The sequence below is a fragment of the Brachionichthys hirsutus genome, chromosome 15 (genome assembly GCF_040956055.1).
Source record: "Brachionichthys hirsutus isolate HB-005 chromosome 15, CSIRO-AGI_Bhir_v1, whole genome shotgun sequence".
NCBI lineage: Eukaryota > Metazoa > Chordata > Actinopteri > Lophiiformes > Brachionichthyidae > Brachionichthys > Brachionichthys hirsutus.
The window spans coordinates 5553311-5578421 of NC_090911.1; the positions used below are offsets into that span (position 1 = coordinate 5553311).

General features: G+C 42.0%; 1 protein-coding gene across 1 annotated transcript; it reads right to left on the minus strand.

Moving 5' to 3' along the window:
• Positions 1-292: 292 nt before the first annotated feature.
• Positions 293-23922, minus strand: LOC137904972 (myosin IXb). Its single transcript, XM_068749197.1, has 42 exons — positions 23836-23922; positions 23614-23676; positions 22668-23463; positions 19483-19577; positions 19207-19269; positions 18829-18928; positions 17889-17989; positions 16591-16714; positions 16190-16279; positions 15873-15989; positions 15401-15535; positions 14880-15001; positions 14093-14234; positions 13439-13628; positions 13029-13107; positions 12776-12868; positions 12612-12651; positions 12383-12505; positions 11650-11730; positions 11437-11547; positions 11199-11321; positions 10750-10899; positions 10454-10584; positions 9727-10068; positions 9424-9505; positions 9001-9198; positions 7131-7237; positions 6760-6842; positions 6308-6492; positions 5752-5859; positions 5496-5666; positions 5368-5409; positions 4871-4982; positions 4693-4766; positions 4368-4560; positions 3847-3975; positions 3492-3597; positions 3247-3378; positions 2984-3107; positions 2008-2108; positions 1798-1922; positions 293-1466 (listed from the first exon to the last, which is right to left on the minus strand). The coding sequence occupies exons 3-42, from the start codon at positions 23433-23435 to the stop codon at positions 1198-1200; spliced, it is 5661 nt and encodes a 1886-aa protein (XP_068605298.1). The 5' UTR covers positions 23436-23463; positions 23614-23676; positions 23836-23922; the 3' UTR covers positions 293-1197.
• Positions 23923-25111: the final 1189 nt, after the last annotated feature.

The following is a 25111-nucleotide window of genomic DNA, read 5'->3' on the forward strand; positions in this document are numbered from 1 at the left end:
CTTTTACTGAAAGTGTGCTTTTTGTGGAAAAACTTCTATACCAATACCAAAACTTCCATACCAATATAAATAAATGTAGGGCCATTATTTTTGGCGTGAATCATAATATAGGGAGATCGAGGTGCTCGGTGGAGGTCTGCTCTCTCCGTCTGCTTTTCGTTTCTTCAATATCGTTTCTTCAGCGAGAACAACAAAGAGATCAACATATGAAAAATAATCCGTTGAATGTTCAGTAGTGAAAAATAACATTTAGAGAAACGAGATTTTAATGGAAGGATTTTTGAAAGTAGAAGATTTTTATTCTATTAGCTACAGTCTCTTTTTCCATTAGTTATTTTTAACAGTATATACATAAAACCTGTTACGTTTCATTATTGTTGACAGTCATTGTAGATGTCTTGTCATTCATATCACAGCAGGAAACATGAAATGGTCATTTCATTTTGGTTGGTGATAAAAATCCAGCTGTGCAGTCACCCCAATATGCATTAATTACATTCCTTAAAAATGCACAGGCATGCCTATTTTTTTTTCTTTCCAAAATTATATATACGGACAACATTTGTTCAGCGATATATCACTGCAATACCAATTAGAATGGCAGATGGAAGTATTTTCAGTCAGTCAAATAAGACCATATACCCATTACAGTGAATCAGTGGTCAGTCACAAGTTAGGCACCAAATGAAAAGCAGGAAAAACACATTGACGCACAATAATAAACACAACGAAAGCCACAAATAACATGTCAATCTTCCTAATAGAGACTCATTCTGATTCTCCAATTGATCTTTGTGTTACAATTACTGGATTTGATTCAACCTCAGAGTCCCATTAGAAACAGAGTGGTTCATTCAATAGAAATATTTCACATCATTGATGGGCCACTTTAGAGAATTGGTCTAAAATACTTACCTTTCCTAAAATTTGTTGTACAATTCTAAACTTAAAAATCACAAAGTGCGCCATCATAAAGAGGTTGCTCCATGCTGCTAGGTCTTTGTCTGGATCTGTCAAAGGCTTTGTTGAAGGGGATTTCCTTATGATACAACACTAAATGCATTGAGCACTTTGTTTCCGTAGCAGCATTGATACAAAGAAATGTCTGTAAAACAAAGTGCATTTTTAAAAATCTTTTTACTTAAGAAATCTTCCATAAACACACTTACAATATTCCAATTATTGCAATTTGTGGTATTATGCTGTGTTTAAATCTTCATCCTCATCGATGTATGGGATGTCCAGGTCGTCAAAGGTCCCAGTCATAGAGTCGCTGGTTATCTGTGGCGTTCTAGAGGGACTATCCTGGCTGGGCAGGAAGGACATGGACTGGGTAAAATGTCTCATTTGTCCCGGTGCAAACTCTCTCTGTTCATCATCTGTGTGATCCATCAGACTTCTGACTGTTTGTGACAGGCCCGAAGGTCTAGGTGGGACGTCCGTTTTCAATTGGACACTTGCCTTCCCTGATAGCAGAAACATCAGACTTGTAAAAATGACAAAGGTTGCTGTGTTAGTTTGAAATTATGGATTATCGATTGGCACAACAAGCAAAACACACTAAAGAGTAAATAAAAAATAATAATATGCATTGAGGGGCTGCATTTATGTTCAACCCCTGTGTCTATAATCTGGGTATGTTTCCGTCATATTTTTATCTGGATCAGTTTTCCACACACAAATGGCTATTGTGAGAACAAATGCAATACGCGATGAATCATCAAAGTACTTGTTTAGTGTTGTGTAATCCTTTTAATCACCAGAGGAAGGTTAAACCTCCTTACCTCCCCTACTGACCTTCCGAATCCAGGCTGCCCAGGCGATCGTCTAGGCTCTCTGAGCTCATTGATGATGCCGAGTCCAGGTTGTCATTGTCTGAGTTTTCCTGCTCCAAGTCTGGCAACCTGCAGGCCAAGTCCAGCCTGAAAACAACAAGGCAATAATTCTGTAACTGAAATTCAGAGTCACAATGCATTTAACACGAATAAAAGGAAAATCTCAACTCACTTTTCTTGTTTGATGGACTTGATCCTATTAATGAGGGTTCTTTCGGTTTCATCTGCATGTATTTGCTTTGGAGCTTCCAGCTCCGAGGGCTTTTCAACAATCTTTAAGTAAATCAGAGAGCTGATGAGCCGTTTGCTCAAACACTGACACCGACAATATGAATTGAACAAGTCCTTAGTTTTAGCCCACATTGATTATCATTTTCTGGTCAAGTTCGTCCTCCACCGGTGCTTAATCTTACTGCTCACAGCTAAATAAGATGCATGCATAGCTAACACGGCAGTCTGTGGAAGAGGGTCAGTCATGCAGCCTGGTCCCATATACAAAGCATGTGTGGCATAAGAAGACCTCAACACTGTACTTCTATTCAAAGCTGACGCACATTAATGCACAAACTGAAGGCGGAGTCTCCCCGAGTAGGTTCGGTTTGAGTCGCCACAGGAGAAAGTCCGTGTGCAAATGTTTCACTTTATGAGTGTGTTTTTTTAAGCTTTGTTCCCTTTAGCTCTTAGTCATGGATCAGAAGAAAGGCAGTAGTAGCACTACTGGAAAAGAATAGAGGAAAGCAGTGAGAACAATTGTTGAAATGAAGAAGGAAATACAGTAATCGGCAAATATGAAAATGGCGTTCATGTCTCTGATATTGCTGAGCGGTACGGTATGGAGAAATCAACGATTTAGACTTTTCTTAAGAAAGCTGACCTAAAGAGAAAGAGAAGGAACCCCCCCCCCCCCCCCCGCCCTCAGCCCAGAAGGACAGTCACCCAGTCATTTTATGGAGGCGGACTCCCTTTCAAAGGAATAACCCTTCCCTCCCTTCACATATGCGTCACGCCAAACAGCATGTAAATGATACAGAATTTACTTTTATCATGCTTTAGTTTTTGGTATTATTTAAACTTATGTATTTTCTGTTGTTTAGATACACGTAGTTACATATTAATATTAAAGGAAAGTGGCAGACTGAATTTTATACCGTGTTTTGCCTCCTCAATTTGAGCTGATTGACAGCCAAGGCCTCCGCACACTCAAGCTCCTGGATGTTCTGCATCATCTCAGTGTAGCGCCGCAACTGCTCCGTGATCAGGATGTCCACACACCTGCAGGCAACACATTTATTTACCATCATGAACGTGACAAGAACAAGCACTTTGGCTTTTTCCAGGAGCATGGATAAATACATTTATCTTCTTGATGATGGTACAGAGATATAGTATAGGAGTGTGCAGGATGACTCACATGGTAGTCTTGGACACATCTTTCATACCAAGAAAGGGGTCGTCAAAGTCCGGTGAACGCAGGATACAGGGGGCAAACACAATAGCGAGAGAATTTGATGACATCTTATTGTGTTCTTCATCCTTTGCAACTCTAGAAAGACATATGGATGAAAAAAAAATCATCTGGGGATTGGTTCTTGGCCAGTTATACTTTAGAATTTAGGGGAAAACATGAGCATTACAGCTAAACACAGATTATCCTACCTGATCAGGTGAAAGATGAGCCGCTCTAATGTGTTGTAATTAGAGGGAGGAAGTTCATCAACTTTTTGGTACACAGCTCTTATTCTCTCTCGTTTCTCTGGCAGCTCTGGGGATAATCAAATATATAGACAGTCAACATTTAACATTCATATTGCAAATCCTTTAAAACTGACATTCATGATAAGAGCAAAAGCGTTTCTCAGATAATTCTCATTTAATTTATGTCTTTTTAAAACTGGACATATTAAGTTTCTCCTCACTCAACACACCTGCTGACCTGATTTTTAGAGGAGTCGTGGATACAGAGGTGAATAGTTCAAGAATGAATTCATTGATCTGTTCAATATCAACTCACCCACAGCACGCAGAAAGTCGCTGTAGAGGTCATAAGTCATGAGTGGGTCTGGCAGCTCTCTGAGCCAACGTTTAATGAGCCCTGTGATGGTGTGGATGGGGTAATTGTCTAAACATGCTCCCTCAGGATCTGATGCCAAATGACAGAACACAACTGTTTTATTAGTCTGCACAGTTAGATGATGAGGGGCATGGCAATAGTTTTTTTTTTAGTTGCTTTCTATTAAAATTCAATATACACACTCCATTTTCTAAATGTTTAGTATATATCTTTTACTAATTTTAACACAAACTAGTCAAAATAATAAGTGAGCAAAGTGATTTACATAGAAACTTAGTGACAAAAACAGAGAGTGTAGGCCCATAGGGGAAAAGAGAAAACAGGCTTTTCCAAGATAGATCCAAAAAAAAGTTCTATGGATTCTGGCTGTCATTTGCTCCACTGATGCCTCGAACCAATGTAAGGAACATAGATTTATGTGGATCTCTACCCTGCAAAGGAGACGATGAGGAATTTCTTACCCGTCTCCAGTATTTGGTAAAGTTCTCGCGCGCGACAGGCAGAGCCCGACTTGCGGTAGATACCCTCTGTGTAGAGGCCATTCATCTCCACATGCATCAGCAACAACTCCACCACTTTGGGCACAGGGTTGGCTTTACTGGTGAGGACACAGACCTGTACCCCAAAGTGAAGGGAGCCTGGTGTACTATCGTCCTGTCACAAGCGAAGACAAGAGGGGGAAAGGTGATGGATTGATTCACAATGAGAATCACTATGGTTTCAGACTTATTCCACATTACTGTAGAATTTGTGGAATAATAATGATAAAAAAATTCCATTCCCTACCTGCCTGGCACAGCGTGTTGAGCAGTCTGTGATGATTTTGCTGAGGCATTTCTTGTGACATATTAATTTGCAAGCTAAAATAAAATACAAGCAAAAAAAAAAAGAAGTTTCATTTGATTGTGTCCCAAGTTTTGAAATGTTCTGAAACTCTTGTCATCTTAGAGCTCTGTGAACTCACAGCTACACATGTAGGCTTTCTCCATTCCCCAGATGTAAGAGCCACACAGGTCACACGACTGCATAATGTTCACCTGATAGGTGCTGAACAGGTGATCAAGAGGATTCTCCATCTGCAGATAGAGCCAGAGCCAGAGCGCATTAGACATTAGAGCAGAGGTGGGCAAACTTTTTGACTCGTGGGCCACAATGGGTTCTAAAACTTGACAGAGGGGCCGGGCCAGGAACAGATGGATGGAGTATTTGTGTGAACTAATATATATTACATGCAAAACCCATTACATGAAAGGATTTGGCCTTTTACAGGTAACATTACAGGGAAAAGGTCAAATGAATCAGGTTTAATTATAATAAAATTTAATTTAATTATATAATTTGGACAAGTTCGGCGGGCCGGATTAAATAGCCCAACGGGCCGTATATGGCCCCCGGGCCTTGGTTTGCCCATGCCTGCATTAGAGGAAAATATCACACAGTAAAGTGAAAAATTAAACTTACACATTTTTCCTTTTTCCTCCTCTTCTTTGTCGACTTGGTTGCCTGAGTGACGCCAAGAGTGAGTCAGGAGTGAGTCAGGAGAACATTGATCCTGATCAATTAGATGAGTCTGAAATCCTCAAACTTACTTTGCTTGGCTCAAACTCAGCTCGTTTTATCTCGCCCCTGATGAAGCCATCCAGCACAGACTGAAACAAGTTGACCACCACTGTGACCTCTGTTTTTTTCATGGACCCCGCTAATGTGCTCACTTTTTTCTGGTAGCCCTTCATCAAATCTTTGTATGCAATTTGAGGCTTCTGTTGGTTGCAAAGCGCGCAAGAAAGCTAGTTAGTTACGACACAGACACATTCCCGCAGAGATCGTGCATGACAGAGAACTAACCTGGATACAGAACATGCTTTTGATGGTCTCTCTGAACTGCATGGTGGCTTTGAGGAAAATGGTCTCCGTCTCTGACAACTCTTTAATCCTTGATCGAAGCTCATTTACCTTGACGGAGGGAATGAAGGAAGGAGAAGTTATGATGTAATAAAGGTGCCTGCTGGAATCGGACAGGGGATACTTATCTGGCCTGTGGATAAACCTTTTTGGCCACTTGAATATTGGAATATTTGATACATTTGTAACAGAGGACATATTGATGTTGATGCAGTGCTCTTAGTGCTTTTTTAAGGATGTCATGGAGATATGGCGTCTATATTTTTGTAAAGATATTTCTCAATTTCAATATGCCAATTTTGTACTTTCTAAAGGCATTTTCCCCAATTACACTTTAATGTAATTATGTCATGTTTATTCTGTGATACTACGTGTGGTAAATGTTCATATATATGCATTGTATATAGTTCACAGATGTTTTTACGATTGTGTAAAAGAAAGAGAACACTCTAGAACAATGAAGTGACTAATTGTTTGATTTCCCGGTTGATGATCTCACCTGACCCCAGAGGAATTCGTCGAGGTTCCGCAGCTCATCGGGGTTGGTAATCTCACGACCGAGGGAAGCGCTCCACTCCGTTACCCGTGTGGCCCGGCTAATTCGAATGGAAGGGTTTTGATTGACCCTCCTACTATTCTGGTTTGGCATTTGGTAGTGACGTGTAGTATAATTGGGCAAGGAGACTGCAATCAGACAAAAGACATGTGGCACCAATATCCTGACATGACAACTGAAGGTTTGTATCTACTAGTGATGTATGGAAACAAACACACACTTCATTATCATCACATACAATAATAGGTGGCCTGCATTTTTTCCCTCTCTTCATTGCTCTCAAATAATTCACATGTTATTGAACTACTGTGAATTTTATGTTCATATTTAAATATCCGTATTATCCAAATAAACACATTAAGATTTCTGCATTGGAGTAAAAACATTTTGATTACCTGCTTTATCTTGTGACGGGGAGTCCGTGTTTGGAGACTGTTTAGGTGACCGCTTTTTTAGGAATTTAGTGAGGAACCAAATTCTGTAGAAAAGAATGACATGCAGTAACATTAACTCATTGAGTGCCAGCCATTTCCATCTCAGCAATATACTGAGTGCCCCAGTTTTCGCTCATTTTGCCCAATTTTCCAAGCCCCACAGAACATTTACTATGACTTCACATCTGAAACAAAAGTGTGTTCCTATCATTTTTCGGCCATTGAAGAGAAGCAGATTTTAATGTCAGGGTTGACAGTGAATGTTTGGGTTATGAAAAAAACATTATGATCAGCCCAAAAAACATTCAACGAATGTCCTTGAAAATTTGTACCTCTCAGGGGTTATGAGTTGTGACTGATTAGATTGTCGTTTTCCTGAGCCCTCATTGGCGCACCTCACTGGCAGACTGTACCTCGACCCATCTGGTTCTGCTTGTATCTGAAACAGCATCAAATTGAGCATCGTGTAATTACAAAGGACAAAAACCCGTGAACTAACACATCAGTAAAGTGAATCCTCCTTTCCCACCTTATGCCCCGTGTAGCAGCTGCACCACAGCTCCTTCACCACAAAACCACACCACATATAAATATGCATGGTAAACTAGCAGAGGAAGAGTACAGAGCTTTATAACATTTACTCATCATGCAAAGCTCGACTGTCTCGTGCCACCAAGTCAGCTTTGAATTTGTGTGCATTAGTTAGCAGAGCAAAGCTAGTTCATTTAATAATAATAATGTTTAAACATTTATTTTCACATGTGACAAGTCTACAGATTTCCAGTAGTATTCCCAGATCAACATATTAAATATTAAGTGTGACTGCCTAGCTTTACAAATTGTTTTCACTTCTGAAAACATTGCTGTGACTAATAAACAATACCACAGTGATACTGATATATAACGTAGAGTCACTTCGTATGTAACCAGAAGCATGTGGGTTCCTTTAATCACTTCATATGCATGACACATACTGGGTTTAATGAGTTGCTGTGTATGGTTAAAAACAATATGCATTAAGATGCTTATGTCTTCAGCCCTTTTTTGTTTGACATGGTGATGGATAGACTAACGGATGAGGGGAGACAGGAAGCTCCTTGGAATATGATGTTTGCAGATGACATTGTGATCTGCAGTGAGAGCAGGGAGCAGCTAGAGAAGAATTTAGAGAAGTGGAGGTCTGCTCGAGAAAAGAGAGGAATGAAGTTGAGCAGGAGTAAAACAGAGTACATGTGTAAATGAGAAGGTCCCAGGAGGAACAGTGAGGTTACAAGGAATAGACGTAAAGAAGGTAGAGGACTTCAGGTACCTCGGGCCAACAGTGCAGAGTGATGGAGAGAATGTGGAAAGGAAGTAAAGAATTGTGTGCAGGAAGGCTAGAACTGGTGGAGGAAAGTATCAGGTGTGTTTATGTGATAGTGGAGTACAAGACATTGGTGAGGCCAGCCATGATGGACGGCTTAGAGACAGTGGCTCTGAGGAAAAGACAGGAGGTGGAGCTAGAAGTGGAGGAGATGAAGATGCTTGGGAGTGACCAGGTTGGATAGGATTAGAAATGAGACAATGAGGGGGGCAGTGAGGGTTAGACGTTTTGGAGATAAGGTCAGACAGGACAGACTTTGATGGTTTGGACATGTCCAGAGGAGAGACAGGGACTATATCGGTAGAAGGATGCTGAGGATGGAACTGCAAGGGAACAGGGCTAGAGGTCGACCCAGGAGGAGATACATGGACGTAGTGAGGGAGGACATGAGAGTGGCTGGTGTTGGGGAGGACGATGCAACGGACAGGGTGAAGCGGAGAACGTTGGTTTACTGTGGCGACCCCTCACAGGACAAGCCCAAAGAAGATGTGATAATTACCTGAAACTGTTGTAGACTATAAAACATAAATAAAAAAATAAAAAATGTAAATGCAAATGAAATAAATGAAAAGAATAAGTCCCATTCCATGTTTTGCTTTACACGTGACTAGAAACACGGACATAACTGTTCACCACAGCCTGCAATAAGTCTGAACTGTCTGAGAACTCATTTGCATATGTTGACAAAAAAAAGCCATGCTTATATTCAGGAAGCAACAGCTCATTTTACGCTCTTTGAAGTCCCAGAGCAATTCACCCTTCAATACATTTTGGACATACACATGCAAGGCCTGCATGCAGAGAAGTTATGGTAGGTCAGACGACTCTTCCACCGCTACCTTGACCTGCGATTTGAGGGCCCGGACATCAACGCTACTGGCCGAGCTCTTCAGACAGGGTACCTGAGGCCTGATGGGAGGCAGTGGAAAGCTCCAGTACTCGCTCTCCTTGGAGTCGCCAAAGTTAACCATCAAACCACTGCGAGCGTAGGCTAAGCGCCGCTTGCGTTTGGGCTGCTTGCGGTAACGCACCCTGACCTAATTGGGCCAGGAAAGGTAATGAGGCACGGACTGGGAGGCCTTTATTTGATTTGTGTGTATTGTGCATCCACTCCTATGTTCATCAGATTAGAACACACACAATAGCCAATACTGCCAACATGTATTGTTGTAGAGGAGCTTCACAACAACCGAGATGCAAAAAGAAGAATGGATTGAATTGCTGTGTTTTGACATACAGAATGAGACATTGAAAATTGTTACCTCATTGGTGGACGGTGAGCTGTCAGACCCTGATGAGGTGATCTTTGATAGTTCATCAACAGACATGGATTTTCCTTTGAGCCTGTGATGCAGGCAAAAATAATCATCGAGCTGTAATCTATTCTCAGAACTAAATTATTTTTGAAACAGTAAGGCCATGTGAATGCCAACATCTTTTCACGAGATAGACAGAGCAGTGAAAAGACGTGTTTCGATTGGGAAGAGCATGAAGGGTCCATGTTAAAGACCTTAAACGCGGAACGTTTGGGAAGACAGGCTTTTACTAGAGTGTCGGATTCTTACTTAAACTCATCTTTCCTTTTCCCAGATTGTCGCCGTATTTCTGGACTTGAATCATCGCTCGCTCGTCCCTTCCACCCCTCAGCCTTCTTGGTGACGCCCTCTTGGTCTTTGTCGTGCCGAAGTTGGCTCGTTGATGGGTTGGTAGAGTGAATATTAATGCGAACTTTAGGGTCCAATGGGAGGGAAAGGGGTCTGTTTAGGAGGGGAGGGGATCCTCTGCCTCCCCGCTTCTCCCTGCTCCTGGCCCTTGGAGCAGACAGGCTGTCGACTGCGCCAGGCTGTTGGCTCCTACCGGGACTGCGCTCCACCTTGTCTTGTCTCTTTAACCCTCTCTTTGTTAAGCTGTTTTTTTGTGAGAACAACTGAATTAGACAAGATTTGACCAGCAGAGAGCGCTGAGTCGAATAATTTCAAAAAGGTCCATGAACAAAACATTCACTTTTAGATTGACATGTGTAACATTTCTGTGGCTTAAAATCAAAGATACGCAAATGAATTTGGTTAATTAATAAACATTCAGTCAAAATGCAATCACAATTTACCGGTAAGATTTCCTAAATGCACTAATTCAGTCAGGGCAGGTGGGCGATATACAAAACACGCACTGCATCGAAGTAGTATACATGTTAGGATAACAAAATGTAATATTTAAACCTCTCATTTTATTTTCTACAGTGAGCTTTAAAGGAATCCTAATATGTAATTGGATAGAGAGGTGCACATGTACCTGTCCCGTCCAGGCCGGAAAGTGTTCCAGTCATCCTCATTATGCTGCGACCGCTTCAGGGAACTTCTCCATGCCGTCTGAATAACTGTAGCAGCTTGGTTCTTCTTCTCATAAAACTCACGCCAGCTCCTCTGAAAAACACCGGTAGCCTCTGTCAGCGCATCTCATTTCTGCTGGGAAACTCCAGCAGAGAGTCCATATCATTTTTGGACTGTCAACGGGCAGTCTAATAATCTTCGTGAATTGATTTTTTAATTGTCTTTCAGTGGACAGCTCTTTTACACAATAAATGGTACCTGTATAATCATAGATGCATCTCTCTTTTGCAGGAAGTGAAGCCTCATCAGACAAGTACGGAACCAGCGCTGCAGGACGACGATGCGACGCATCACGACCCTGTTTAGAGCGTCTTGAAGAAGTTGCTTCTCCTTCTCTTTCAGGAACACCTAAGTGTATGGCAGACGGGCAAACACACAATGAATCCACTGGAACTAGAGTACATTTTAACACATGGATTACTGCTTACGCAATCTTTCAGTGTTTTTTTTTATGAATTGATGTAAAGGACAAAAAGCACAAAAATGTCCTTTGCATTGTCCTTCAAACAGTGACAACGAAGCAGCTAACTTGATATGATTTTGTTGGATGTTTTCAATTCAAGGCACTACAGGAATATGAGTATTAATCATGGGTGACTGCAAGAGTGAATAAATAGTAGTTAAGAACAGGATTAATTCATTTGAACCTGGGATTTTCCTATTTGGTAGGTGGTGCTATCCATCTCCATCCTCTCCAGCAGCTTGCTTATCTGCTCTGGTGTTCCCAGAGCTCCTTTTGGAAGCAACAATCGGAACTTCTTGACAAACTCCTGTTAGACAGTCACAGTTAAGGTTCCTTTTCACCGACTGTATTAACTGAACGTATAGCTAGGGAAATTATGTACATATTAAAATGCACAACATCAAAGTCAAATATTAACCTACCTCAAATGTGTATTTGGCACTGTAGCCAGACTTCTGGATGCGAACCATCTGCAGTATACCCGTGTACTTGATTTGCTGTAGCACAAATTCATCATCAAAGTGCAGCTGCTTCTGTAAAAGAACATTTCCCCACATTATGAACTCTTCTATTCCGGTCCAACGAGGAGGACCGAATGTGCCTGGATTATGATACAGATTCACAGATGACGTTACCTTTTCTGCGTTGGAGCGAAGACAGAAAATAAAGAATGGCTCAGCTTTGTTGATCCTCTCCATCAGCTTTGTGAGTGACACCTGAAGCAAACAGATGCAGCGAGTGCCAGATGATGTTGAGTTGCTATGATGGCAGGTTTAAAAACAGACCGTTAACAATGTTGAGGCAAGCATGCACTGGTGCTCTGGATTGGATTCTAAAACAAACAAAAAAAAATACATATAAAAATTAGGTTGGGCAGCACGGTGGTGCAGTGGGTTGCACTGCTGTCTCAGAACAAGAAGGTTCTGGGTTCTCTCCAGGTGCTTCCTCCAACCACCAACAACATGCAGCTCAGGTGAAATGATCACAACAAATTGTCCATAGCTGTGAGTGTAAGTGTGCGTGTTTGTTTGTCTTCCATATGGCCCCGTGTTGAGCTGGCGTCTCATCTGGGGTGTACCGAGCCTCTGACCCGTAGTCAGCTGGGATAGGCTCCAGCAGCCCCGTGACCCGCAAGGCGGATAATCGGCTGTAGAAGAAACCATTACGATCTAGATCGTCTCGTCTACAAGAAAATGGATGAATGGATGTAGCGTAAAGAATATACCTACCAAAACGTCTAACCTTCACTTTCCCTCTTATTGCCTCATTTCTAAACATGAAATTCAAATAAAGAATAATAATAAAAAAAAAAAAGTGGTGTCATGACACGGAGCAATAATAGTCAACAAAGATGCAAAGAGGACACACCTGAATTTGGGCACTAATTGCAGGGGGCTTTGCCTGGCGATGAGGGTGACAGATGTATTTGCTCGTCCGGTCATGTGCAGTGAGACCAACAATATGTTGGACTGAGTGAAAATCCATAAGATTCTGTTTTTTAAAAGCAAGATTACACGTGAGAGCTTTATGACAGACGGACTGAAAAAACATTTTCTGTAAAAATACACTGTGCAAAAAATCTTCATCGATACGTTACCTTTGGAATAAGCTGCTTCTGTCGACTGCCTCGCCTTTTCCTGCAGAAACCCCCCCGCCCCCATATGAAGCCCCATTAAAAACACAGCACTAGAACTATCATGTAAAACGGAGCAGCAGAAAATTGTAGGTCATTCTAAATCTAAAGTCATGTGGCCCACTTACTTTCTCTTTTCATAATTGGCAAAGATGTCTTCAAAAACATCAAAAGGCATTTCCACAGAGCGATCAAAGGAAAAATCCAGAGTCAGGCTATTGCTGCAAATAAATTCATTTAATTTCATCAACTAAAGAGTTGCATGAGGCAATTAATCAAGAGCAATGATAAATGGACGATTGCTGCCAAGTTAATAATCAACTGTTCATGCTCCAATAAAGAAGAATTTGGCTCATGGTCAGTTTGAATAGAAAACTTTACCTTGACAGTCTGTTCATAGTGCTGCTGCACTGTTTGATGTCTTTAAGGGACTTGCGGGGGGTGGCTCTTCTTGCAGCCACTGTAGTGAGAACACAAAATGTCATTTATACAGTAATACGAGCGCTTGGACATACGAACAAGCCTGCGAGCAACATTTTGCTTTGAGATACGAGCAACTTCCAGATGCTGCCGCTAAACGGGCTCAGCCCGGGACCGAATCCTACTCGTATGTCAAGGTATTACTGTAATCACAAAAATTATCAATAAGCAAATGAATAAAAAAAAACATTCTGGTAATATTCAGGAAAAAGGCCTTTAGAGAAACAACTGCGTACATCCTACTAAGTTCTGACTCGTCACCTTTAATGCAGCTGAAAAACGGCGGTCAGTAAGTAACTCAATCAACCTACTCAGTTCTGAACGTTGTCGTCCCACGTTCTTGAACACTGTGAGAATTCGAATGGTGGCACGCAGAACTCCCCATCTGAACAGTGCTCCCGGACTGGACGCGACCAAGCGGTGCAGGAAGGCCCACTCGCTGCTCCGTAGGAGCGAGACGACTTCAGGGCGCATGTGCTCTGTGCTTTTTTGCTGGAAATCCTGAGGAGGAAGAATGATTCATTCACATGCCATCACTGACAAATCATCCTGCGTAGTGTCACTCTTGTCACACACTACGGTTCTCCACATTCATTTCACATACCTTCCAGACTTTAATACAGTGAATTTAACAAAAGGTACCAAGTGCTGTTCTTGGTGAATTCAATATTGGTCATATTTATGCTGATTTGTGATTCCAGTGAATGATCTTGAGAAACATCTAGTCTTTACTTGGACTATTTTTTTAGGGTAGAACAGAGGATTGATTGAGATCGTTGTCATGTGGTGAAACAACAATCTATGGAATCAGCACAGTCTCAAGATGGACTCCCAAGATCAGTGTCACAGATCATCATTTAACCCCATAAAATAATCTGTCCAGCCACGATCCTTAGAGGCGTGTGGGCATGCTTATCATTTACTTTAAATAAAAAAAGATTTGCATTGTGGGAAATATGCTTCACCTTGATATGATATGTAACTCTCCCAGCAAAGTGTTGAACTGCAAACGTCAGTTCTGCACTGGAAGAGGGTACGAAGAAAGGGTTGTCCTGATGCTGCTGCTTCAACTTGTCCAACAGTGTTTCAGCTGCGGTCTGAGGGGAACTGGAGATAAACAACGAGCCCAGAATCCAGTTTAGCATCATATCTGGCAAAGATACTTAGTCCAACTTGGACAAAGCAATTAAACTCATTTTACGATGATAGTCACGGTTCTATTACGCAAAATGTGTGGATAGATCATATCCTCTCGTGTACAGACACGGCTATCACTATAGTAAATTTGGCAGCAGCCTAACAACTGATTGATAGAATAGAAAGGTGGACACGCAATCAGTCCGTAATAAACATGATATATAAAACTGTACAAGACCAGAAAATGTTCAACTCCATAAATGGCTCATAAAACACAGTAATATCATAGAGAGGAAGCCGCCCTTTGCTGTATTGTAATTCAATACAATTTGTTTTCTCTGGTGCTGGCAATAATCTGCAAAACCGCACTGATAAAAATCTTATATCAAACAAAAATATTCTGTATTTATTTGAGCTTCAAGCTTGTAAAGTTAGATGCCATTATGTGCCTTGAATCAATAGTGACAGAAATAGAAGACATAACCGATAGAAGCAAATGAATTAGAGCTACTACTATGGCCTGTAAAAAAAAAAAAAAAAAGATGTCATCACCAGACAGTGTGTTTATTGTGTAAAATTACAGCAGGGCAAGATAGAGGATCACTGATGACCTACTTGCTCTCATCATCCAGCAGGGCAAACAGTCCAGTCGACTCCTCACTGATCAGCTGAACGCAGCCGCTGTTGTCAGAGTAGTCAATGTTTTGCCAGGTGATGCCCTCAGACACATAACCTTCCTGGAATAAATGTAAAAACAGGTTACTCAGTTGAGGCAGACTTAAATATGTTCCTATCTGTAGTACTGACTACAATTAGTAGTGGCTCTATAGTACACGCAGTAACGAAGACACCGCTGTATACTGCAGTGACCATAGTGCGGTTCTGTTTGAAACCTCCTTATTAGCAAAAATATCAACATAGAAAACAAACACCTGGAAACATTACAGTCAAGTCTGTCTGTCTGGACATGCACGCAGTGATTTCTGATTACATCATTTCATACATTTGATGTAGGAAGTGAATAAACAGGCTATAAAATAAATACGTAGCGCATGCACTAAAAAAAGGTAAATAAATAAAATAATAAATAAAAGGAAAACCACCTCTGATTGTCATTAAAAGTGAAAGATACCTACTTGTTCAAGCTTGAAGATGTGCTGGTTGACGTAACACTGCAGTCTCTCATTGATGTAGTTGATGCACAGCTGCTCAAAGCTGCTTCTCTGGAGGTTCTCGAATCCAAACATATCCAGGACGCTGATGGACAGGCACTAAAACCAAAACGGCAAACAGGTCAACTCACAACCAGCACAGAAATGGCAGCAAACGTGGTCATGGAATTAACTAGATGCACCACTGCTGGCGCAGTGGTTAGCGCTGTTGCCTCACACCAAGGCAGTCTCAATTTCTCAAGTTCTTAAGTTAATTCGGGATTAATTTCAAGGAGTTTTACGTTTTGAACCAAACATTTTCAAGAGGCCATATACAGAATCAATTTAGCAAAAAAAGTACAAGATGGCTGCATGCAAAAAAAGAAGATCTTAATATAGCTCATCTGCACATGTGAGCCGCACTGTAATGATACCCAACGTTTATCACATCACTTACAGGGACTGACTCCTCCATGTCTCGTCTGTTGAGCATTGAATGGTTGACGTGAAGGATGATCCAGTCAAACAATGCGCCGTATAAAGACTTGGCCATGGAGTCCCGCATCACAGAGGCCTAAACACACATAACCAAAGAAATCAATGACAAATCAATCTGAAAAATACAGAAAAATAAAGATTTGCTGTGTGCAAAACAGAATAGGAGACAACTGAATGCTAAGCAGGAGGATTACTAACATGCATTTCTGCAAGTCAATAGAATCAATATATTTCAATATTTATTGATTCATCTCATGACTAAATTGAAATGAATACTTCTTGCAGTGTGTACGGTGAATCCACGGTGACGTTGACAGTCACTGTTTTCCTATTTGTCAAAGTCTTCACTAGTAGCTCTTTTTTCACCTGAAAACACAACAGTTAACGCAATTATAAAGCGCTGCAACACATTATTAATCAATAAGAAAATCACTACATTTGACAGAACAAAGCCGGCTGATATGTGTGTGTGTGTGTGTGTGTTCTTCAAGTCTAGTTGTGTAGTGACTTTATTCTACATGTGTTTCTACTCAGAGTAAAAGTATTTGCAGATTAATGTGTGCTCATCCCAAACAGAGATTCTGGATGTGTATACTGTGTATTTATAGTGTAGTTGTAGTATTGTGTAAAGTGTACCGGGCTCTCTTCCAGTCAGCTGTTTTACATTAGGAACGTACTTTGAGCAGGTCAGACAGTGTGGCTAAAACTTCAGCAGGTCCAGCCTCCAGGACTTGGGTCTCCTCCGACGGCATGAACATCACATTACCCAAGAGCAGGATGGCAGAGAGGATGGAGAATATGCTGCATCGTTCAAACACACACACACATATGGTTTTTAAAGTGGATAAACCCATCTGGCAGTCATACTGCAGGCCGTCAGCTGTAGATTATTAGTAACCAAGTTGTTGAAGAAACATTAAACAAGAAATAACTTCAGATTGTGGCTGCTGATTCATCAGCAAACCAAACCAACACATTGCTTCGGTTGCCTTTATTTGCACACTCTGTCCTGAGGCTGCCAGAAATGCTTCCGGCCCTTTTTTTTTTTTTTTTGCTCCTGCTTGACTTAACAAGCTCTGACCTGTTACCGACTCCAGAGCAGGAATCACAAACTCTCTTCCAGGGAACAATCAAACGACAAAGTTCCACCTCTACCCGCACAAATCATGACAAATATTTTCCATAATTAAATAACTCTGTTTTACTGAATATATATATTCTTCTTAAAACTGTGCAACATTTTTTGTTAATGTGTAAATATGCTGATCTATGAATGCTGGGATCTTTGTTTATGTATCTAAGCCTCCTGCGATATACAGCTGTGTCCCTGATGCCCATCTCATCACGGATGTAACTGATTACAAAAAATATCAATCAGGATTTATCCCCATTTTTAGTGAAGGATTAGGTAATTTAATCAGTTCATTAAAAACAATGAAAGTGTTAAATTTATCACTTAAATTGTCATACTCTGGCTCTAACTGCCCGTCTCTGTCCGTCGTCATGACACCCACAGCACCATCTGACTCATGAGAAATCTCTCCCTTATGGACCAATCTGAGTATAACAATTTTAGGATTAATTTTTATCAACAACATTCCCTTCCAAACTATATTGACACATATATTTGGGTTTAAGTAATTCAACAGTGTTTTGATTTTTAAACTCAAATTCCAAACAAAGACAACATTCCATCACCCTTAATCATGGAAACACATCGCTCACCGCAGCTGATCTAAAGAGAATCTAGAATATCTGCTGCGAAGCAAATTCACAAGAAAGAATGTGAAGTCTGTCAGAGTAAATTACATACCTGAATATTAATTTAATAAATAATATATGTGATATTTAGCTCCAGTTTGGAAAAAGCAGCGTAGGCAGATACAGAAAGGGAAGGGGAGCTGGCAGAAGCAGAGGTTTGGGTGCAATCGGTGCTCCTGTGGTCGACTGGCTCAAATAGAGTACTGGTACATACTGTTTCTTGGTGGAGGAGAGGAAACCAACCATCTCCATCGCCTGATGGAGCCTCTTGTACTCCTGACCAAGTTTCTCCTCATCATCCAAGTGGAGGTCTTCCTGCAAGAATCATTAGATGAGACAAAAACAAACGTTGGCACGGATACCAAAAACAGTCAGTAGAGCATCCTCACACGATCAATACTGCAGACAGAACTGAAACGTCTCTTCACAGGAATTACTTATGGTCAGACATGACTGCCTACAATATTTATTTATTTATGTTAAAACAACTTTTGTGATTTTATAATCAAACTAAAATTGCTGATTCATTTAGTTGTCTTTTATAATGCTAAATGTGATCCGTGTCTACAGAGTTCTTTGATATTTCTAAGCAAACTTGACTGAAGTTACAATATTAGATTCGACAGGCTTTGCATTGTAGTTGAATTTATATTTATATGTTCTCATGTCTGAGCAAAGCAATAAGAAATGCATTCCATAATTAATTTTAGAATGAGTTGAGCCCACAGATCAACTTCTAAAAACAAACAAGCACAGAACAATCGGTACTAATGGGGAATTATTTGTAGTTGTCTGTGTACTTTACTGTTTTGTTTAAAACACACAAAATGTATCACATTACTTGACCGGGACTTGAACCAACACGGTGGCGTTGACATGTTTTTTTCTTTCAGTCTCCAACAGAGCAACAACATTTTCTAAAGACATAAATTCAAAAAAATAAAATCAACTGCAGGGTCTATTCCAAGCGTGGCTAAGATTTCGTTTTCCAGTTTCGTGTGTGTATTTATACACTCCACAGTGGAAGCTTGTGCATGCCTCGCTAGTAATAAGGATTCCCTTTGCATTTTGGGCCCACTTCTTTGAACACCTATCGAGTCTCATCCCCGGTTCCTCTCTGACTGCTGCTGTAAGGTGTCAGGATTAAAAGGTACCTGCTTGAGGTAGAGATAATCGTGCAGCTTTAACAGATGAAACTCCTCCTGCTCCGCTTTGGATGCACCAATCAGCAGATAGTAGAACACATGGTAGCTCCTGCAGTTTAAAGAGTGGAGAGAGAATGAGGCTGGGCGCAGGCTACTTTTATTCCATCGCCGTTATGTTCTTAACATGCAGGAGGTGCTGTAAAAGTTTCACTGCGACACCTCCAAAGAGGTCTCTGCTGAGGTCAGAGGTCAGATTTCAGGTGATAATAAACTGGTGACAACGTGATAAATATTTTCCATCAGTGAGCTATTAAATTCTCCGCCAAGATTTTGAAACAATGTGAATTAGGATCTTTTTTTTTAAGGATTAAAATGTCTTCTTTGTACCTTTCACTCTTATGTCTGGACACCAGGCGGGACTTTTCTAATAGATACTTCTCAATAACTGCCCTGCAAAAAAAAGAAGAAGAAGAAACACACAACACAGGCAAGATGAGAGTGTCAGTACAAACATGCGGACGCTTTATGTAGTTGCTAGCAGCAAGAAATATGAAAAAAGAATTGATAAAAGTAAATGTAATCAAAAAAGACGAAATGTTTTGATATGCTGCAGAAGCCTTGACCGATTCGGCACAAAGAGAAAACAGAGACACGATGCCTCACCCTCGGATGACGCCGCTCTCCAGATAGTTGAGCCGGATGAACTTCCCAAAGCGACTGGAATTGTTATTCTCTGAAGTCCTTGCATTGCCAAAGGCCTGTTTACAATAAAGGGAACATACGTTTTCGCTCAGGCGTGCAGAAACGTTTGAGGCCGTATTTCCTCACAGACAATGGCACCCAAAACTGAACATTTTAAATGTTTGCAGAGCAGCCGACAAATCAATCGCTTTGGTTTCTGGATGGCCGGGGACAGTTTCTGTTAGCAGCACTGAAGATTAAGTTCATACGACACCGAACAAACTAAAGAATAGTTTCATTCCAGCACGTGTTGATCCGCTTTTTAATTTAAAATAAACATATTAGTCGCAGTGTTTAATGTCAATTGGCATTTAAATAAACAAACAAAAAAAACGCCTCCTGACCAGCAGGGTCAGCGAGAGGATCCCAGATTATTTTATTACTGCAGCTAATCTGGGATCAGTTTTGCCTTCCTAAACGGCAACCTTTCTTGAGGGGAAATAAAACTTATTCAGAGGCCATGTCAGACGAAGGCATCGTTCTCCGTTTCAGTGAACGCTATGTTGAGGGTCATGTCTCAACAGGCCACAGTTATGCCTTCTCTGCAGCCAACGAGCTGGATTTATACACTGTACTGATCACAAACTGGCAGGTAAAGCTGCGCTGCAATGTTCCAACCCACTGCACATCTGCAAAATGCATGCATGGTTCCCATTCTCTCGCAGATCAAGCGATAAATGCATGCAGCATGGGGAGGATGAAAGGCCCGCGTCGATCAGTTGGTATAACAAAGATGGAGATAAACAAGTTTGGATCCTCTGGAGGTCAAAACTCATGACGCATTCCGGCGGGGCCCCCTCTGCTCGTAACAACACCAACATTCCAAGATTATCAGAAGGAATTTGGCTTCGAAAACAAAACATTGAGAAGCACCAGCGGTGAATTCGAATTAAGACGATGATACCCGAGCAGGCAAAAAGGGCGAGATCTTTCTCTTTGTGACAAACAGGCTATTGAAGCCGTCAGTTCATTTATTTCTCATGCCATGGCTGAAAAAAACAAAAGATCCTACATTGTTGTCGTTTTGAAACTGTACACACATTGTTTTTATTTTAACTTTATATCAACACTGATGTAGGAATTAAATGACGATTACGTGACTGAATAAATGATTAAAATACCAAGATTGTTATATTTATTGCTATTTTAGGCAATTAGCCTAAAATAAATGCTATAAACGTAATGGACGATGGAATCATGGAGGTGGTGGGTCATAATACTTCCTTGGGATATAGTGCTCGGAAAATCCATGAGCCATGACGAGCTGAACAATGAGGGAGGGAGACAAACAGAACATGCGTGAGAACCACGTTAAAAAAAGAGAGAGCGAAAACAGGTCACTTTGCAGAGGAGGCTTGCCAGCAGACCTGGCTGAGCCTGTTCCGACACGTTCCAGTTTCTATTCGCTCTCTGGTGTTCCCTCAAAGACTACGCCCAGAATATTTCCCCCAGTTCTGATAACCAACACCTACAGCAACCCAGAAGTGGACAGGTAACACCCAATAGGAAACCGACTGTGGCCACCGACTGTAAAGGTATTCCCGTTTTTAAATCTTTGTTACTTTGGACAAAAAGGGAAGCAGCATCTTATAAATATATATATATATATATGTGGCCCTTGTATATAAAGGAAGACTCGTGACATGGTGAACAAAAAGAACACATAAATGGGTTTTCATGACTTGAGCACGGATCCTGTCAAAAGGTCACGTCTCGGCCTCTACTGCTTTTCAGAATGACCCCGAATCCTAAATTAGTTCTTTATTTACACATCTGTGCAAACCATAATTAAATAAACAAACGGAGGCAGGCTTAAACTCAGCCTCGCTACCGTAAAGAAAAAAAAACGGCAACGGCTCCTCTAGGGAAGGAGGAACTTGTTGGACGTGTTCGGGGGCGGGGGGGGATCCATATCCAGATGCCGCCAATCACAAGGCTGGCCCCTTGAGGTTGTGTAAGTGTGTGAGATGAGTAACAATGTGCACCAAGATCCAGATGAACAGCACTGATTCCACTGTCCCTAGTAGATTTCCACATATTAAATGAGTCACAAGCAACATGTCAAGAAAAAGGTTATTTCTCTTTAGAGTAAAGCATTTATAATGAATTGTTCTCAAAGCTTTAAGCAATGACAACAGGCCCCCCAGGGAGGGGGGGGGGGGGGTCGCCTTGTAAAACTGAAACTTGGTTCGGTGCCAAAAAAAAGGGGTATTTCCCTAAAAATAAAAAAACCTGTCTTAGTTACGCATCAATAATTTTTTAAAACAATGTGCAAACAGCTTCAAATCTAAACGTGTTAAATTAGTCTGATGTTGGAAGTGGGACATTTTTCAAAACTCTTCCTCCTCGAGGGGTTTGTTGTTCGATGAAATAACCACATTTGAAGGCGATACTTGAAATATGATATGCAATTCAGCAAAATTCAGGAAGGACGTTACGCCCAGGAAACGTTTGTGGCCCTTGGGAAGCCGTCACTTGGAGTTCCTGATTAATGAATGAGGACCAGCGGCGTCCCTGCTGGTTTAGATCACGTCACTTGGAGTTGGTTTTGATTAGACAAGATGAAGAACTGGTCTACGCTTCCTGTAAAGGAGAAGCTTCTTCACTTGACACTTTCTGTTTTGAAGCATGAATGACTAACATGGTCCCTAAAAACAAGTAGGAAACGTCAAGTGCAGTTTCGTTTAGGCTCGGCACCATGACCTAGAGTGACCTCTGATTTTATGACAGAGACGGCGTTCGACTCCTCGTCCCTCTGCAGCAAAGACAGATTTTAAGGTAAACAAAAAATATTATAATGTCAGCCAAAAATGCCTGACCCGACCATCCAACCGCCTTTTAGTGGCTTTTTTTAAACAACCAGTGCAAATTAGTCTCTGGTTGGGGGGTGAGGATATTTGAGGTGTTAAATCTTCACACTACATTTGTATAAAAGATAGACCCATATTTAATAGAACCAATAAGAAGCAGCCAAATACCCCGAAATGATATTTCCCTTCGCTTTGGATCTAGGAATTCTGAAATGCAATGATGATGATTTGCATTTTGGTGTCTACAAGCACTTCCTGCAGCAGGTTGGCGACCCATTTACGCGACCCGAAGCCTACCTCCAACACCGGGCCGGTCCCGAGGATGATCCGTTTCAGCCCGCTGGAATACGTCTGCTGGCTGAGAGCGGTCAGGCAGTGGATGAGATAGTTGCAGCTCTCGGTCTTCCCCGAGCCACTCTGGCCAGAAATCACGATGCACTGGTCCGCCTGGCGGCTCTGCATAGCACGGAATGCTATGTCCCCGATGGCGAATATGTGGGGGCGCAGCTTTCCTAGCGGCTGGTTCTCGTACATCTTGATGTACTTGGGATTGTAGTACACGGGTAGGAACTTGTTGGGGTTGATGGCGAGGAGGATGTTGCTGGCGTAGCTGTAGATTTGGAGCCTGTGGAAGCGCTGGCGTAAAGCCTCCAGGATGCTCTCCTCCGTCACGGCGTGGAGGTTACACAGATCGTCATGGTCGCCGTTGCCGTTTCCTCCCCGGTTGCCTCCGTTCTGTTGCAGTATAAAATAGTAGCCCTGGGTTCGAGGGTGCCACCTCTGCGTCTGCGGCGGCCACAGCAGGACCCGCTCTAAGAGGCAGTCCCCGGCCTCCAGGAGTCGCTCCTCGCCGCCGTCCTCCCTGACCTCCAGCAGGCTGTACGTCTGGCTGGAGTCGAGTCCCAGGGAGACCACCGCATTGTGGACGACCGTCCTTGCAGCGTCCCCGCCGCTGACCTGCAGGGGACAATAGGCAGCCGTGTCCTGGGACAGCCTGGGGTAGATCTGCACAACGCGGACCTCTTGGTCCGCTTTAGGGGACCCGGCTCGGTCTGTAGCACTCATTCTGGTTTCAGCATCGCTCGCATGCCCACTGTGGAAACAGCATGTGACCAAACGTCAGTGAAAAAAGGAAGATGACACCGGTTAGGGTCATGAAAAGGTTGAATAACTTTCAACTATGGACGCGATAGTGAAATAAATCTTTCATTACATTCCCACCCATTTTTTTTTTAGAACAGACCTGCTGGAACTACAATCTTCTCCCTTTAAAATTCCACACAGACAAATCCACGCAGCCGTCAAACTGGAAAAAATATGTGAAAAATAAACGTCACCTTTCCAGAAAACAACACTTTCATTTCAAGCCTGAACGCTCAGGGAAACGCAGATCTGCGCGCCTCTGGGGTCGCGTTAATGAACTCCCATTTACGCAAGGAAAACAAAAAACAAAAGGTGTCTTCACCTGAGCTTCCCATAAAGGTGCGCGAGCGCCGCGTATTCTCTACTTCAGCAGGTGACTAGTCTAAGGTCATTTCCAGGCGCCTCGGGGACGCACTTTCTCGCGTAAAGCCGCTTCTCGTCGCGTCGTCTCGGTTTCGGAGTTGAGACGCGCTGGAGTTACTTCCTAGATTTCTCCGCACACGTTCCGACAAACACGCGTCGACGAGGTGGAAACAAATGGAAGGGGTGTCTCTCCACTGACCTTCAGTGCGCCGCCTTCCGACCAGCAGGAGGGAAAGCTGCCGAGAGGAATTACGCAGGATTCTCATGTGGGAATTTCGAAGGTGAGGCTTCCACGGCGCGGACGACAGGTTAATAGAATGCGACCTTCCCGAGCTGTTTAATTACCATTGCGTTATAAATCAACCAGCCGCGGCGTTTGATCGCCATCCAGTGCCCGTTTGATGTATTACAACTAAATTCCAGCGGACTCATAGAAATCTTTAATGAGAAAAGCAACTCAGACCTCCGCCGAGCAGCTCATTCCCCTCCTAATTGGGTTTACATCATCCACAATGGTGATCCGGATCATCACCAATGTTCCCTCTGATTTTTCATGGGTCTGAGCAAACACACAAACTCCCTGAGCAGACCCTTGGACAACTTTGAGCAACATTATAATAAAACATTTTATTTTAAACGCACTTTAAATAAATAACATAAAAATCCACAAATAAAACGGATAAAATGAACAAGCAACGGATGTGTGTACTGTGGTCCCGCGAGAGTCCTGGAACTCCGATCACAATGGCGTCTATTAGATGCGTAAAAACATGTGAATCTCATCATTAGCCGGAGCAGCCAGTCACCGGCCACTCACTGACTCACAGTGGAAAATAGCACAGAATGAATTTTTACGTGTTTATGTTATTTTCAATTTAGGTTGGATTTTTTTTTTTGTGCGCAACGTAGATTTTCGCTGCGCGAAGACCATCAGCTGTGCGTAATTACGCACGAGCGCACCTTAGAGGGAGCGCTGATCATCACCAACATGTTATAGATCAAATGAGACACACAAATCATGAATAAACATGCTACTGACTCCTGTGATTAAAATCTTTGAATATTTTATTTGGGATTATGATGATGATGAAGGTGTTATTAGTGCCATTTGTGTCATAGTAGATGTCACTCTTGTTCCTGCTGGACTGAGCCAGTTCTGCAAAGACACACTGAATCCAGTTCAGTAGGCACAGGAGTACACACACTGGAACATTTCCACTATCACATTATCACAA